This window comes from Chrysemys picta, chromosome 6, assembly GCF_011386835.1.
Source record: "Chrysemys picta bellii isolate R12L10 chromosome 6, ASM1138683v2, whole genome shotgun sequence".
Taxonomy (NCBI): domain Eukaryota; kingdom Metazoa; phylum Chordata; order Testudines; family Emydidae; genus Chrysemys; species Chrysemys picta.
The window spans coordinates 77,868,987-77,883,733 of NC_088796.1; the positions used below are offsets into that span (position 1 = coordinate 77,868,987).

General features: G+C 40.3%; 1 protein-coding gene and 1 long non-coding RNA gene across 7 annotated transcripts in view; one reads left to right on the top strand and one right to left on the bottom strand.

Moving 5' to 3' along the window:
- ZNF608 (zinc finger protein 608) overlaps positions 1-2,618 on the bottom strand; it is a 105,653-nt gene extending 103,035 nt beyond the window's left edge. For 2 of the 5 annotated variants that reach the window (XM_005305164.5, XM_005305167.5), the window contains exon 1: positions 139-907. Coding sequence is in view for 1 of the 5 variants with exons in the window: in XM_005305168.5 (XP_005305225.1) it covers positions 2,317-2,358 (42 nt within the window). In the remaining 4 variants the exon portion in view is untranslated. Of the gene's footprint in view, positions 1-138; positions 908-2,316 lie in introns of those variants that run through there. The other 3 variants (XM_005305165.4, XM_005305168.5, XM_005305166.4) reach the window with 3 other exon arrangements.
- A 183-nt stretch (positions 2,619-2,801) lies between these two features.
- On the top strand, positions 2,802-14,395 carry LOC101951169 (uncharacterized). 2 transcript variants are annotated; one of them, XR_006175491.2, is made up of 5 exons: positions 3,108-3,247; positions 4,535-4,623; positions 6,319-6,484; positions 12,536-12,794; positions 13,766-14,395. It is a non-coding gene; the product is annotated as an uncharacterized LOC101951169 (long non-coding RNA). The 2 variants fall into 2 exon arrangements; XR_002889465.3 differs by lacking the exon at positions 6,319-6,484 and having other exon boundaries at positions 2,802-3,247; positions 13,766-14,253.
- Positions 14,396-14,747: the final 352 nt, after the last annotated feature.

The following is a 14,747-nucleotide window of genomic DNA, read 5'->3' on the forward strand; positions in this document are numbered from 1 at the left end:
GATCTGCACCAAGGTGGCCTCAATGACCGCAAATGAGTGTGTGTTTGACAAAGCTTAGTTAAAACAATTTTTAAAGGGATCTATTCCTTTTACAGTTGACTGTCTCAATATTTATACATATATAGGCATATTGCTTACCTTTAATCCTTTATCATTTTTAATTAAATCAGAAAATCAAAATGCTGTTCCCATTCGACTCAGCAACAACTGTGTGCCTCATTTTACTTAAAGAGCAAAGTGATCAAGAAGTAGAAAACAAATAACATCTCAGCCAGTATAATCGCTCAAAAATATATCTCCCCCCATTTTGGCACACGGATCAGGAGTCCTTTATTTGTGTTGGTTTTCCTCCTTTCTTAAAAATGTTGTTCCTCAATTTTACAAGCTGGAAGGTAATATTTCACATTCAAAACAGGAGCATCAAGGACCAGGGTTTTTTGTTTGTTTGTTTTTCTTAACAAGCACCGAGATGTAATAATAATAATAATTTTCAAATGTTTTCCAACTTCACATTCCGTCTTCAACTCCAGACTTCAGAGCCATCCTGATCAGTAAGTAATGATCCCATGAAACAAACCTACAGGCGTCCGGTTGTTACAAGACAGAATGTGCTAACATCGGGATAAATTAGTGAAAGGGAGGAAGGAAAAAAAGAAGAAAGGACTGAAAATCTGGGCTGGATTCCGCCTGTTAGTCGGGAAGTGGCATTTTTTTCGCCGGTCCTGACAGATCTGATTTCTTGAACTAACTTAAGGGGGGAAAGGAAGGGGGGGGAGGATGAGGAGGGAAAGGGGGGGCGGAGAAGAGGGAGGGGGAAATCAGTGTTCTGATAATCCAGTTATCAGAACATTTCGTGGGAGTGGAGGAAAGAGTGTGTTTTAAAATTAAGTAAATCTTCCCAAGGGTATGATCTGGGGATTTTTTCCCTTTTTTCTTTTGTATGTTGTAAGAAAATAGCATCTAAACTGCGGGGGGAGGGAGGGAGAATCCGGGAGCTCAGGCTAATCAGTCATGTTGCAAGTAATTCAGTAATTAGAGACCAAAAAGATAAAATAGACTTTTGTTTTTTGCAGGACAGATTTTTTTCCTTATTGTTTCAGCAAACGTTGCATCGTCTTTTTATTTATTACCCCTAATGCCTTCATCCCCTTTTTGCCTTTAAGTCAGATTGTCTCGGAGCTTGGCTTAGTATTTTTAATTAGCTGGCGTTTGGAAGCTAAAAGCTGTAATGAATTGTTGATGGATTGGAAAGGAGAGTTGGTTTGCTGGAAATGTTAGGGCAGGAGGGGGGATGGGCGAGTTACCAACAACCAACCATCTAAAAGGAGCGATTTTGTTACAGTTCAAGCCTTTCTCATCACGTGACGATCAAGGGCTCAATTGGTTGTCGTGAGAACAAAAATGGGTGACAAGCGTATCAAGAAAATACTGATCTGGTCTTTAGGAAAAAAAACTTAAGGTCTGTTTCTCTCCCTCCCCCTTCTGCTGTTGGCACAGCTACAAGTTATGAATGTGAAACATTTCTCTCTGCGAACTGGGTCTCTGAAGTTAGGAATGAGTGAAATGTACTGAACACCATGGCAAAGCATATGCTTTAGAGAAACACCTTATAAAACCTTTCCTCGAGTTATCTGCAATTTGTAGTAGTTTAGAGACACGGGATGGGGAGGTTATTTCAAGGTTTTAATGTCTTCGTATATAAAACATAACTAAACATTTGATATCTTCCAAGTTAGTCTCCATTCTAAACCCACGGTAGAATGTGTTTGGGGGATGGCTGGCTTGGGGGCTGGGGGGGGGGGGGAGGGAAGAAACGGTCGCTGCACCACAACATATGGGCGTCACTATCCCCTAATTTAGCATTACATTATTGGTATTAACATGTGACAGAAGCAAAAAAAAAAAAAACCCCTCCTGCTCCACTAAGCTATTTTTGTACCCCTAAGGTCCTATTAACAAGTTGTTTGCTCATTTTTAAGGGGATTGGGTGGAGAGAGAGAAAAAATATGCTGGCTGGCCTGTAGTTGTGTCACTTTGATTTTCCCCCTTGGTTAGTTTAAAAAAAACCAAAAAGGTAAAAACGCCCCCCTCCCCCAGCCGAGTGCACCGTCAAGTATGATTTGTGTGAGAGGCTACAATGCTTTCACCCTCACCTTCATATCCCTTAGATAACTCAGCCTACTCGTGGTTTTTTGTTTGTTGTTTTAAAACACAAATAACTAGTTCCTTATTTCAATGCACAAAACTCATAATACTCCCCTTTGCATGAAAAAATCCCCTCTAAGTGCTATACACACACCACGCAACCGTACTTACGATCTGTATTGGATCGAGTTGACCTTTTCCTTCTAACTGCATTGAGTGTGTTTTTGTTGCAGCCGCTTTTTATTTTTGGAAAAAAAAATCTAATTTCTTCAACAGATTTATTGTGTTTGGAAGAAAAGAGCACCAGATTTCATGAACCTTCCTTTTTAAAACAAAATTAAAAAAATAAAAATCCCCCTACACACATATACACACACACACACTACACAACAAGCTGGCTTTACTGCAATAGTGAGCAGCAAAAATCAGAACTGGAGAAGGGAGAGTGTGAAGCAAGCACAGACTCTGTACCTGAAAGGGACTTTTCTTTGTTCCCAATGCCCTTTCCCATCTGCCCAATCAAAGACCAGCTTTTATGAAACCGGGCTCTCTGATTGGCTAGCTGCTCCTCTCGGCTTCCGAAGGGGGTGAAAGGGAGAAACACACACGCATACATACATAGAAGCCTTGTATTTTGCAATCCTCAAACTACATTTAGTGCTACAGCAGGCAGCCTCCTGCTGCAGCAAGATACAAATCATGTTTCCCATTTCAATTACAGCATTATCCTATATAACATTTTATGTCAAGACAACCAAATAGGGAGGCGAGCAGCCCAGCCAAGCCTCACACAGTGGGAGGAGAATTTCCTCATTTTCTTTTTAATTTAATTTCAAGGCAGTTTTCAAAGCAATGATGGATGATTTTTCTGTTTCAAAGAGGCAAATTAAAATCTCACTCCGTTTTTATATGCCCCCTCATTCAAAATTGTAACATTTTGACACGAAACCGAGAGAGAGAGGCTGTTACATGAGTGCGATCATTTTCATGTTTAGTGAAGGAGAAAAGCAAACAATGTCTTAAGAAGGGGAGGCTCAGCAAAGAACAGAACTGGATTCCATTCCTCCCCCTCACCCATCCCTGCGTTAGAGGGACACTCAAGGTACTGCAGCGTGTTCGGTTTGTCCTTATTCCTCAGCCTAACGCTTGTCCCTTCCTCAGAGTTTATTTCATGTTCATTTTTACAATATGACTTACAGGAGACAATGCGGTTTCTCGGTTGTTGAAAAAAACACGTAACCCTTTTGTTTCTAGTTTCCTGATTTAGTGCTGCAAGCACTGAACTGTGAATGCAAGCGACCATATAACTACCACGTGAACAACACCCTTTCACAAGAATCAGTAACACAAATCTTTTCTAGCCGGCTTTGTCTTGCATAAAAAAAAGAGAAAAAAAATCTTAATCAGTTCTTTTGTTTAGGCTTAGATCCAAATGTGCTTTAAAATGTATTTGAATTTATTTAAAAACTTGAGTACGTTCCTTATGCTGCTTAAACTGATCGGCTTGCCAGGCATAGCCCCTCCCCCACCCACTCTGTACAGAACAATTTCTACATTGAAGGGACCCAACAAACATGAATATCTTGTCGAGAATTGAATTAACTATAGGACGAAAGGCTGATAACCCAGATAATGTGTCTCTGCGGTCACATATCATGAGGTTCATGGGGTCTAGCATGAAAATAATAGTTTGTATGGGTAATTTAATATTAAAGTCTATTAACTACCATGGAGTCTGGCTAACTGTGCGCTTTTATTTTTCATTTATGTCTCATTTCAAATCCTCTGTGTGTGTATTTGTGTGTGTAACGTATCTCACTCTGAAAATCAATATTGGACTTTTCTGTTGAATAGCTAATTGAAAATTTTGTCCAAATCATAGTTTCCGGGAAGAAGTTTAAAGCACGACATTTGTAAAACTGCATACAAATGACAATGTGACAAGATACGCTTTTGGACTTTGGCCAACTGAGCAAATTATGTGCATTAGTGCTTATATGGTCGACACTTAACATCAAAAGGATGTTTAATAGAGTATTTTCGGATGAGTAAACATTTTAGAACCTGCTCATTTCAGAAGTAACAGTTAAAGAAACATTTGGTTGAATAAAAATCACTTCTGATTTAGTTGTCTTACCAAAACACTAGACAGCCTCTGTCTGTTCTTTAAAGCCAAACTGGAGTTGATGCTGCAATAAACAACATTTTCCATTCTTCGCTGTGGCGAGTGCATACGTCTTTCCCCTCTGGCCGCATAGTGAATCACAACACGTCTGAATTATTGCTAATGTATCATATAAATGAGATCGTCTTTAAATGTAATGAAAGCTATATTTTAATGACCGTAAACTACAATAATGGGTCTTTTCTCCTGTTCTCCTTTCCCCAGCTATACTGAAATTTGTTGGGAGTAAAGAGTACACATCACGCCATATGTTGTTTGGGTAGCAATACTTAAAACTGCATGGAAGGAACGAGGTATGCTCCCCTGCCCTTTCTTTTAAAACATATCGCCTTTTGGTGCCAATAGAGACGGGTCTAATTTGCGCAGATAAGGTAATTGCCAGCAAGGCCCTTGATGGCATTAAACATTTTAAATTGTTTTTAAAAATACCAGTTTGCGTACACTGTAAGTAGGAAAAGGCATTTAAGAACAATGTAAAAGAATCAGTTGAGAATACTTCTTGGGGGTGAGAAGCGGGATTCTTGAGCATGGTTGTTATGTACGCAGGGTTTGCTGTGTGGACTCCCTCCCACACAGGCAATCTCACGATACACAACACTGTGCCAACAAAGTAAGTGCTTGCAAAGAGCCTACTTCCAATGAAGCAGTGCAATGCAAATCAGTATAAACACTGAAGAATACACAGCTACCCCTACCTTATAGGTCCTATAAATTGCTATGCACATCATAACTGTTGTGGATACTGTGGCATGGTTGTGAAATAGAGTGAGGAATGAAAATTTATTTTAATGATTTAACTTTGTGCTAGTGAAGCTTTTAAAATCGGCAACATCGAGGCTACTCCCCCCTCCCCCCACACTACTTAACGCAGATCACTGTTGCTGGGTTTTTTACAATATGTGTTTTACAGATTTAGGTAATAGCCCTGATTTTTCAAAATCGACCTCTGTTTAGACACGTTTCACTTTGGGCTGTTTCTTGTCTGCAAAATTACAGTCATTTGCACGTTATTATTACAGTGAGTAGGAGACAGATTGTATTTAGCATTGGGTGGGGGAAGGGTTATTATGGGAAGTGATCTGCTACCGTCAGCACATAATTTCAGGCTGAAGAAAATTGCTTCTGAATGGCTGGTCTGTGAGATAGCCAAGGAATGGTCACTGGGAAAGATTGCAAAAATGCGCCCACTGCTTTATCTGAATTAGTCAACCATTCTACATTTTTAAAAGGACGGTCTAATGAACAGATGTGCAACTGAAGCAGACATTATATAGATGAAATAGCGTCACCTTACCCCGCAGTTCATGGGGGGGGGGGGAGAAATACGTATAACTACATGGTTTGTGTCGTTTATAGACTGATTATTAAGAAGCTTTTTCGAAAGGAACAATTACACCGAGCCCATTGCCAGGGGTGCTGTATTTTCAGCACTCTCACGTGATGAGTGGTTGCAAAAAGATTGCTCAAAACAACTCCTTTCTGAAGGGGAAAATGTCCTTCATCCTAAAAGAATCTAACGCCCTCTGTATGAATGAACATTCAGAGATTTTTCCACCTTCATTAATTTCTGCCTGCTCTCCCAATTGAATTACAATTTTGTATTCCTGCACATTTTAAAAGACCCGCACGAGGCCAATAAACTAGTGATGTTTGTCTGAAATAGCACAACCTTTTCTAATTAAAGCAATTGTAGACTGTTATGAATCTTGAAGAAAACCTCACTCTATTTAAGAGGCCAGGCATATGCATCAAATTTGCTAAGCAATTTTACCAGCAAAAATCTATTTTTAGCAAAAAGAATTATAGGCTATTTTGTGAAACCCTTTGGCTGTTTGAAACCTATTTCTTGAGAACAAATGTTTCCTTTTTTTCCCCCAAAACAGCTTTTTAAGAAGATGAATTGGTACAATCAGAGAATATTTAACAAGCAACAGAAAGTTGTGTTGCCTATCTTCTCAGCAAAGCTCCTCTTTTTCTTTCCTTTAAAGGCTGAAGTGAGCCTGGAGTCCGGCAGCCAATCATCATTATGGAAATATGCTTTTAAGCCTTCTCATTGGCTGATACTCAGGCCAGTATATTCAGTTAGCAGCAATACAGCCGAGTCTGCACACCGACCTCAGCCTGGTTTATGCCTTTTGTGGAGGAGCGAGTCAGGTCATCTTATTTTTCACATTCCCTGCTCTACAAAGCATTCTTTGTAAACAAGCAGTTAACCATGGAGAAACATATTAGCTATGTGCAAATATATTCCCACTGGGAAGATGTTAGTGTTTTTGTAACACTAGTCCCTCTGAAATGTCTGATTTTAAAAAAATTGTATTTAAAAAAAAATTTTTTTTTTTAAATGTTTGAACAAAATCTTAATTTCAGCTGGGTTTTTATTGTCTTATTTTATTGTCTAAAAATAAGAGAGTCCCCGACTGTTGCTCTTTGTTTCTGATTTGTAAAAGGACTGTGCAGGATTTTTTTTAACTAAGGGAGCTGAGAGGTGTATATGTGGTGACAGTGTCAATGCTAAAAGTACCATAGCAGCAGTAACTAAACCAGCATTTCTTCTTTTAACCTGGCATCCATTTTCCTGTTAATTAATTTACTAGTGGAATTAGGTAAAAGTAGAATGCAATATTGTTGTATATAGCAACTTTTATATACAAGACACACCATAGCACTCTTGAAAGCAATAAATTAGATACCTGTGGGGCAATGATTATATAGACAACTAGAGTTAGCCATTATACACTTAGCAAATAGTTCATAAACAGACTTACACAGAGTATATTTTACTGAAAGAGAGTATTAGCTAGGTTATCCCCTATTCCTTTAGAACAGTCTTTAAATTTCACCTGAATAAGCGTAAGGTATCTCAGTTTAATGTCTAATTATGCAGGATGCAGGTAGGTATTGCTGTGCATTGTATATGACCACAAATCACCTCAATGGAGTTTAGAGAGGGCAACAAAAATTATCAGGGGCTATGCATCTGTGATAGACAAGAGTACAGCTAAGAGTCGGGGGCTGAAAATAATAGAGAACAATTCAGCTGAAGATCAGGAAAAAAATCCTGCCAGTGAGATGTATTAATCTATGGAATCACGTCTCAAAGGAAGTTGTTAAATCCCATTGCTTGGGACTTTAAAACTAGGTTGGACAAAACACTAGAAAAATATTCTGTAGGGAGCAATCCCATGCTAGCAATGAAATGGACTGAATGATCTAATAAGCCTTTCTCATTTCTAATTTCTGTGATTCTATGAAATCCTGCAGTAGAATTTGAGCTACTGACCTTTTGACCCAGATATGAGTGATCCAGCAATATAGATACTCCCTTTTTCAAATAATTTTAAAACTATATTAGTGTATTTTGTAAGTATTCAGCTAATTTTAAAAATACATTCTATTTACCCAGTAGATTGTGCATGATAAAGAAAAAAATTTAAATGTACATTAGACTTTTCTTATAGATCTAATATATTATGTAAGCAATTTTTGTATAGCATCTTTCATACAAAACATCACAATGCTTCATAGTGAATTACAGTCTGTAATACACGTGATGTATGAACGTACAATATTTTATACAGGTAGTATTCATAGTTATTGTAGTGCTAAGGTGAAGAAGCATACAAAGGCCAATGGGTGAGTGCCACATTTTAGATTTTCAGGGAGAACAAATGAGCATGGGGAAATGAAACTAAGGCGTAGGGAATAGGATTAGATTGTTTTATTAGAGGGAAGTCTAGAAGTCATAGGCCAGGGAGAGAGATGAGTTTTGAATTGGAATTTGCAGAGTGGTGGTCAATTAGGCATAGGGAATCTATACTAGAAAATGAGGGAGAGGGATGTGTTGTGCAGTGTAAAAAGAGGGCAGACAGAAATCTGACACTGAGTGACCTGAAGGAATGGGACAGGCAATGGAAAGAGATACAATCTGATAGTACATATTCGGAATAAGATCACAGTGACTAGGAGGCAGAGTGTGTACTAAAATTTGAAATGAAGAGTGAATTGGTGAAAGTTTCTGAGTATGAGGGTAATGGGTTCTTACCACTGAGTAGGCGGGAGAAGACGAGCGGCTACATTTTAGACAGAACAAAGTTTGGAGAGTTGTGACAGTGGAATTTCAGCAAAGAAGTTATCAGAATGTGTTTAGAAAGTAACAACTGGCAGCCTGACAGGCCTAATAAGTTGGGGGGAAGTAGGGACGGGAGAAACTCAGAATCAAGATGAATACCTGAGTTCCTGATAGCAGGGGTGAATGACATTAGAAGCAATCTACTAGAGGCTACTATATGAGCCTCGTGAACATGCACCCATGCCTTCCTCTCTGCTCCACTCTTCTTACTGGTCATCTGCTGGCTCCCTTGCTACAATGGGACAAGGAATAGAGAGACACAGGGACGGAGGACTGTGGGAGAGAAATGGGAGACGGGAGACTGGACCATTGCAAGAAGAGAATTGTCTGAAAAGGTGGGGAGAGAAAAGATAATATGGCAGACAATGCAGAGGGGGGAAAACAACAAGAGATAGGAGAGATTGGAACCAAGAGAGGGAAAGGGAGGAAAGAAATGGCGCGGGTACAAAAAGAGGAAGAATGATCTTGTGGTTAATGCACAGCACTAGGAGTCAGAACTCCAGAAGGTTACTTTCCTATTTCTCCAACTGTATGGTCTTGGGAACATCCTGTCACCTCCCCATGCCTCCCTGTTTTTAAAATGGGAACAAGACAATAATACTGACCTATATCTCAGATAGGTAAAAGTACCTTAAGATCCTCACTTGAGAGTATTAGCATTAATTTGCTATTCTTACGCTATGTCTAGACTGCAGAGCCTCTGATGGCGTAGCCCCTAAGTGTAGATGCAGCATATGGCAACAGAAGGGGTTTTTCTACCAGTGTAGGAACACCAAGAAACTCTCTGAAAAGCCATCTTTTGTCAGCAGAGCTACATCTCTTCTGGGGTTTTTGCCAGCATAGCTATGGGCTTGTCTACACTTACATTTTATAGTGCTCTAACTTGCTGGCTCAGGGGCATGAAAAATCACCCCCCTGAGCGCAGCAAGTCTGAGCGCTTTAAACCGCTAGTGTAAACAGGCCCCGAGCGCTGGGAGCCAATCCCCTCGTGGAGGTGGATTACCAGGAGCGTTGGGAGCGAGACCTCTCTCCCAGCACTCACGCGCGACCACACTTCACAGCGCTGCCGCAGGAGCATTCCCGCAACAGCGCTTTGAAGTTTCCAGTGTAGCCATGCCCTATGTCACTAGGGAATGTGCTTTTTTTCCCCACACATCTGACTGATGTAGCTATGCTAGTATAAATTTTAAGTGTATACCAGGCCTTAGTTAGGGGAAGAAAGGCTGAATCTGAAAAAAGCTTGTTCACTCCATACACTCCTTACGCCACTTAGAGTTTTGCAGCTATGCATTGATAAAGCTGGGGGGAAAAACCTAGCCTGGAGTATTGTGTCCAGTTCTGGGCATCAAATTTTAAGAAAGACCTTGAGAAATTGGAGAGAGTCCAGAGGAGAACAACAAAAATAATAAAAAAGTGTTAAGAAGCAGGACATAGGCAGTCTGGCCTAGTAGGCAGAACAGGAGTCAAGTACAGTGTGCAGAACACACGTCCAGGTCAGGGACTGGAAGTGACGGTCAGATCCAGAGTCAGCTGCCAAATACCAGAGCCAGGGGTTGAGCCAAAGTCAGAACCATGAATCAAAATTGATGATTGGGGCTGGGGTCAGCGACCAAATGCCAGAGCCAGTGGTCAGACCCAGGATTGGTAGCCAATGGTGAGGAGTGAGGCAAAAGGGCAGGAACTGGAGAAGAGGCAAGGATTAGCAGCAAGGGCAGAAGCAGAGCAGGAATAGGGTCAGATGTGGATTGCAGGAGGCAGACAAGACCAGGGTCAGATGCAGTGGCAGGCAGTCTATATAGTTGTTTAGATGGCCTACCGTGTTAGTTAGTGGCTGCAGGGGTTGGGGGCTCCGATAAGCCTGACCTTGCAGGACTGGCAAGATGCTACTTTGCCCATCTCCATTGCTGGTGACAAGGGAGTGTCAGAGAAACATAGCCCCCCCCCCCCCCCCCCCCAGGTTCTAGACCTGCACCCTCAGATCTTCACAAAAAGGTTTAGAAAACCTGACCTATGAGGAAAGGTTAAGAAAACTGGGTATGCTTAACCTTGAGAAAAGAAGAAATATAATATATGGAGATATACCTATCTCATAGAGCTGGAAGGGACCCTGAAAGGTCATTGAGTCCAGCTCCCTGTCTTCACTAGCAGGATCAAGTACTGATTTTTGCCCCAGATCCCTAAGTGGCCCCCTCAAGGATTGAGCTCACAACCCTGGGTTTAGCAGGCCAATGCTCTAGCCACTGAGCTATCCCTCCCCTGACTGAATGGGTCCTGATAATAGTTTCCAAAGATGTTAATGGCGGTTGTAAAGAGGCTGGTGATCAGTTGTTCTGCATGTCTACTGAAGGTAGCACAAGTGGTGATCAGCTTATTGTAGAGCAGAGGTTTTCAAACTGTGGTCTGTGGACCACCATTGGGCTGTGAGCTCCATTTGGGTGGTCTGCGGATAGTTCTCTCTAAGGTACGCACCTAGGTGGCCGTACACGAGAGAATGAAGGGCCACCCGCCTAATTAGTGGAGCCGCGCCAGGCAGGGCTCCATTAATTAGGTGACTGGACCCTGGAGAAGATGCACATATAAGGTGCGGTGGTGGCCTTGGGGGGAATAGGAGGTAGGTGGGAGGGGGCAAGAGGAATTTGGGACATGCAGGCTGCAGTGGCCAGAGAAAGGCGACTTTCCCCAGCTCCAGGGCTGCCGGGGAGAGACTCCCCTCCTTCCCAGCCTCAGCTCTGTGGCTGCTGTGGCATGAGAGAGACCCTGCTCCTTCCCAGCCCCAACTTGGCGGCTGCCGCAGTGAGGGAGTCGCCTCTCCTTCCCCGCCCCAGCTTGGGGGCTGCCACAAAGAGAGAGCACATCCATTGCATTAGAAAGGTAAGACTACTGATATTAAAATATGAGTTGTGTGCTTTTATTTGTAGAACAAAAAAAAATTTATTAAGGTTTTTTTTATATTGTGCTTTTATCCAAAGCGCTTTACAATAGTTAGCTAATGGTACAAACAATATTTGGAAAGATCATTAAGTGGTCTGCGAAGACCCTCAGCAATTTTCAAGTGGTCTGTGAAAAAAAACGTTTGAGAACCATTGATCTACAGCAAGGGAGTTTTAGGTCAGATATTAGGAAAAATGTTCTAGCTATAAGGATAGATATGTACTGGAATAGGTTACCAAGGGAGGTTGTGGAATATCAGTCATTGGAGGTTTTAAAGAACAGGTTAGACAAACACCTGTCAGGGATGGTCTAGGTATACATGGTCCTGCCTCAGTGCAGGGAAATGGACTAGATGAGTACTTGAGTGACTACAGACCTCTATTTAATTGATTCTATGAAAACTAGAAGAAGAAGGTGTCTAAGACCCCAGCAAATTCTTCCTAGTGATCAAGGTAGCAGTGGTGATGGCTCTATTTCTCTTATTCTATCTCTGTTAATGTTTTTAGCTTGTAAATTCTTTGGGGCAGGGATTGTCTTTTCATTATATATATATGGCACCTAGCACAATAGAGACCTAATCCTTAGTTAAAGCCTTTATACTCTACCACAATATAAATAATCAATCATCATAATTAATTATCATTTTTATGAGGAAAGAAGGATAGTCTTGAGTTAACTTTGGGTAAGTTATTTAGGTCCTCATTTTAAAACAGTATGTACTATTGTGTATGCATCCAATTTGCATAAACAGAACACCTAGTCTGTTTACAATCTGATTTGCATACACATATTCCAGACTTGCATGCACATTTCTGCCATTGTGCATGCATGATCGGGAGCATTGGTGTGTGTGTGTGTGTGTGTGTGTGTGTGTGTGTGTGTGTGTGTGTGTGTGTGTGTGTGTGCGTGCATCTTTACAGACATATTTTGAAAAATGTGGGTCTCACCATCTCAACTGCTGTCCTCTTCTGTAAATTGGGGTAATAATGATTTACCTACCTTATGTGGATGGTTTGAGGTTAGAGTTTATAAAGCATGTTGAGTTCAAGTGTAATGTAGTTATGAATACCCAGCTACTACAGGGAAAGTGCCATAAAAATTGTGTTTTAAATAATAATATAGAGAATGGACCATTCCCTCAGGTATGGAAGGCAACTTCTGCAGGTGGATCTGCTGCCTTCCATATGGAAGAGAGATTCAGCTGCCTCAATAGCACCACTTCTGGAGTTGCATTAAGGAAGTGAGAGGGATGTAGCCAGGAGAATCATTCCCATGGGAAATCTGCACAAGCCCAGGCTGAATTACCTTTTGTATGAAACTACTCTGTCCTGTGGAACTCTTTCACAGGGCAGGATCTCTGGGACAGCCACCTGTGTTTTCCCAGCAGCTGAAAGGATGCAGGTGAGGAACAAAGATCCCTATAACTGTTGACAGCCCTAGCTTAAATTTCTTATGCCAAGTTTTAGCCTGGAGCAAAGTTTTATGACCCCTAAACATTGTTGTGTTTTTGTTTTGTTTGGTTGGTTGTTTTTAACGGTGATACGAAGAGATATCTTTAACTATAGTGGTATTAAAAGGAGGTACTAAAATAATTTAATTTTAAGAAATTACTACAGATGCAAATATGTTCTGTGTGAAATATGTCTAGCCATAAATCTAATTTCTTTGCTTAATATATATCTGTTTAGTAAAAGATCTGACCAAACAAAAAAAACCAACAAAACAGATAATTGGTAAGCCTCAATTTGTTTTGTTGGTGAAAAACCATTCCTGTGGTGTCAAAATCAAGGTTGTATCAAATGCAGATTGGTATTCCAGTTCAAAATGGCAAATTCTTTTCAAACTATTTAATGCAATGGTCTTATACTAGCATAAATCATTTGTGCCTTTATATACATAGGTTGGGACATTTGGAGAAAAAATCTAACCCCCCCCCCCGTCCCAATTGCATTATATACCCACTATTCTTGTGTGTCCTATACATTAAAACTGGATTACAGTTCAGCTATCTTGATACTTCTTTCTACCTGTTGGTTTGCAGAAATACATCACAAATTTCTAAAAGGCAAAAAATAAATGAATGGCACGCCAATACATGATTGCTCTTCTAGATTCTGATAGCCAAGCTCGTGTTGAATAGTTCCTTACTTTGTCAGTAGTCCCCTTGATTTCAGTGCAAGGAAGTGTGGCAGAATCTGACCCTAAGAGGAAAAAGATGAGGAACCAACTATTATTTGCATAACGTTTAAACATGTTCAAATAGTGGCCATAAAATTGCAAAGGCATATTGCTATTAAAAAAAACCAAGTTTATCATACATAACATCACAACTAATATTGCAGATGATTATTTCTATTTTTGTTTTCTAAAAGGTGCTTATGGAGAACCTGGGGAAGATGTGATTGTATTCCTTTTATTTCTCCCCATTTTCACCTTATTGAAAGGAGAAACTATGCATCTGAAAAGAAAAACATGAAGAGGAGACCCCAGTGCCTTTACTTTGGAGTGCTGAGAGATGGAGAATGAAAAAGCCATTGGTCTCAGTTTTACTACCACAATGGCCTTTTATGAGAGGGATTAGATACGCCTAGAACTGGTGCAGCATTCATCGCTGCCCTGGACAACAATCTGGAAAAAAAGACAATAAAAATCAGTTTGTTGTAAGGTTAAATCACCGCAGACTTGCTAGATTGGCTTTTCAGATAGTTTTTTGTTTGAGAAAGGAGAAAAAAAAGCAAAATATGTCTTAAAAGCTGATTTCTCTCTCTCTCTCTCTTCCCCCCTTCAAGATGTAGCATTCAGAAAACATGTTGAGCAAGTTGAGGCATTAAAAAGATCAGTCTTTGGCTGTTGAATGAAAGACTATTGTGCGTGTGACTCACATACTAAATGAAAATCTGCCTTCAAAGCCTATTTTACTGCCTAATTATATATACACAAAATGTAGCTGTCTGTTTCAATCAAATCATAGGAAAAGGAATAAAACTCCTCTTAACATGCAATTTTCATGGTTTGTCATAACCTTAGAACACACACTGCTAATGCAAAAGGAGGAAGTACAGCTGCAAGGTCCAGATAAGGCTCCAGTAATTGTTTTTCTTTTAATTATTACTTTATAAATACATTATACCTCCTACTCAGAATAACGAAAATTAGTGTCCTCTGTTTTTTTTAAAGATTTTTCCTTTTTCAGAGATAGCTCATTGATATGCATTTCAGGAGCAGCCAGCAGCCATAAAAACTAATTTTAAGTAACCTATGTAATAAAAAAAGCCTTCAGGAGGACTTTAGGGATTCAAGCATCCCAAAATCTATGTATTGAATGGAATGTTCCTATCCATGACACCAAATATA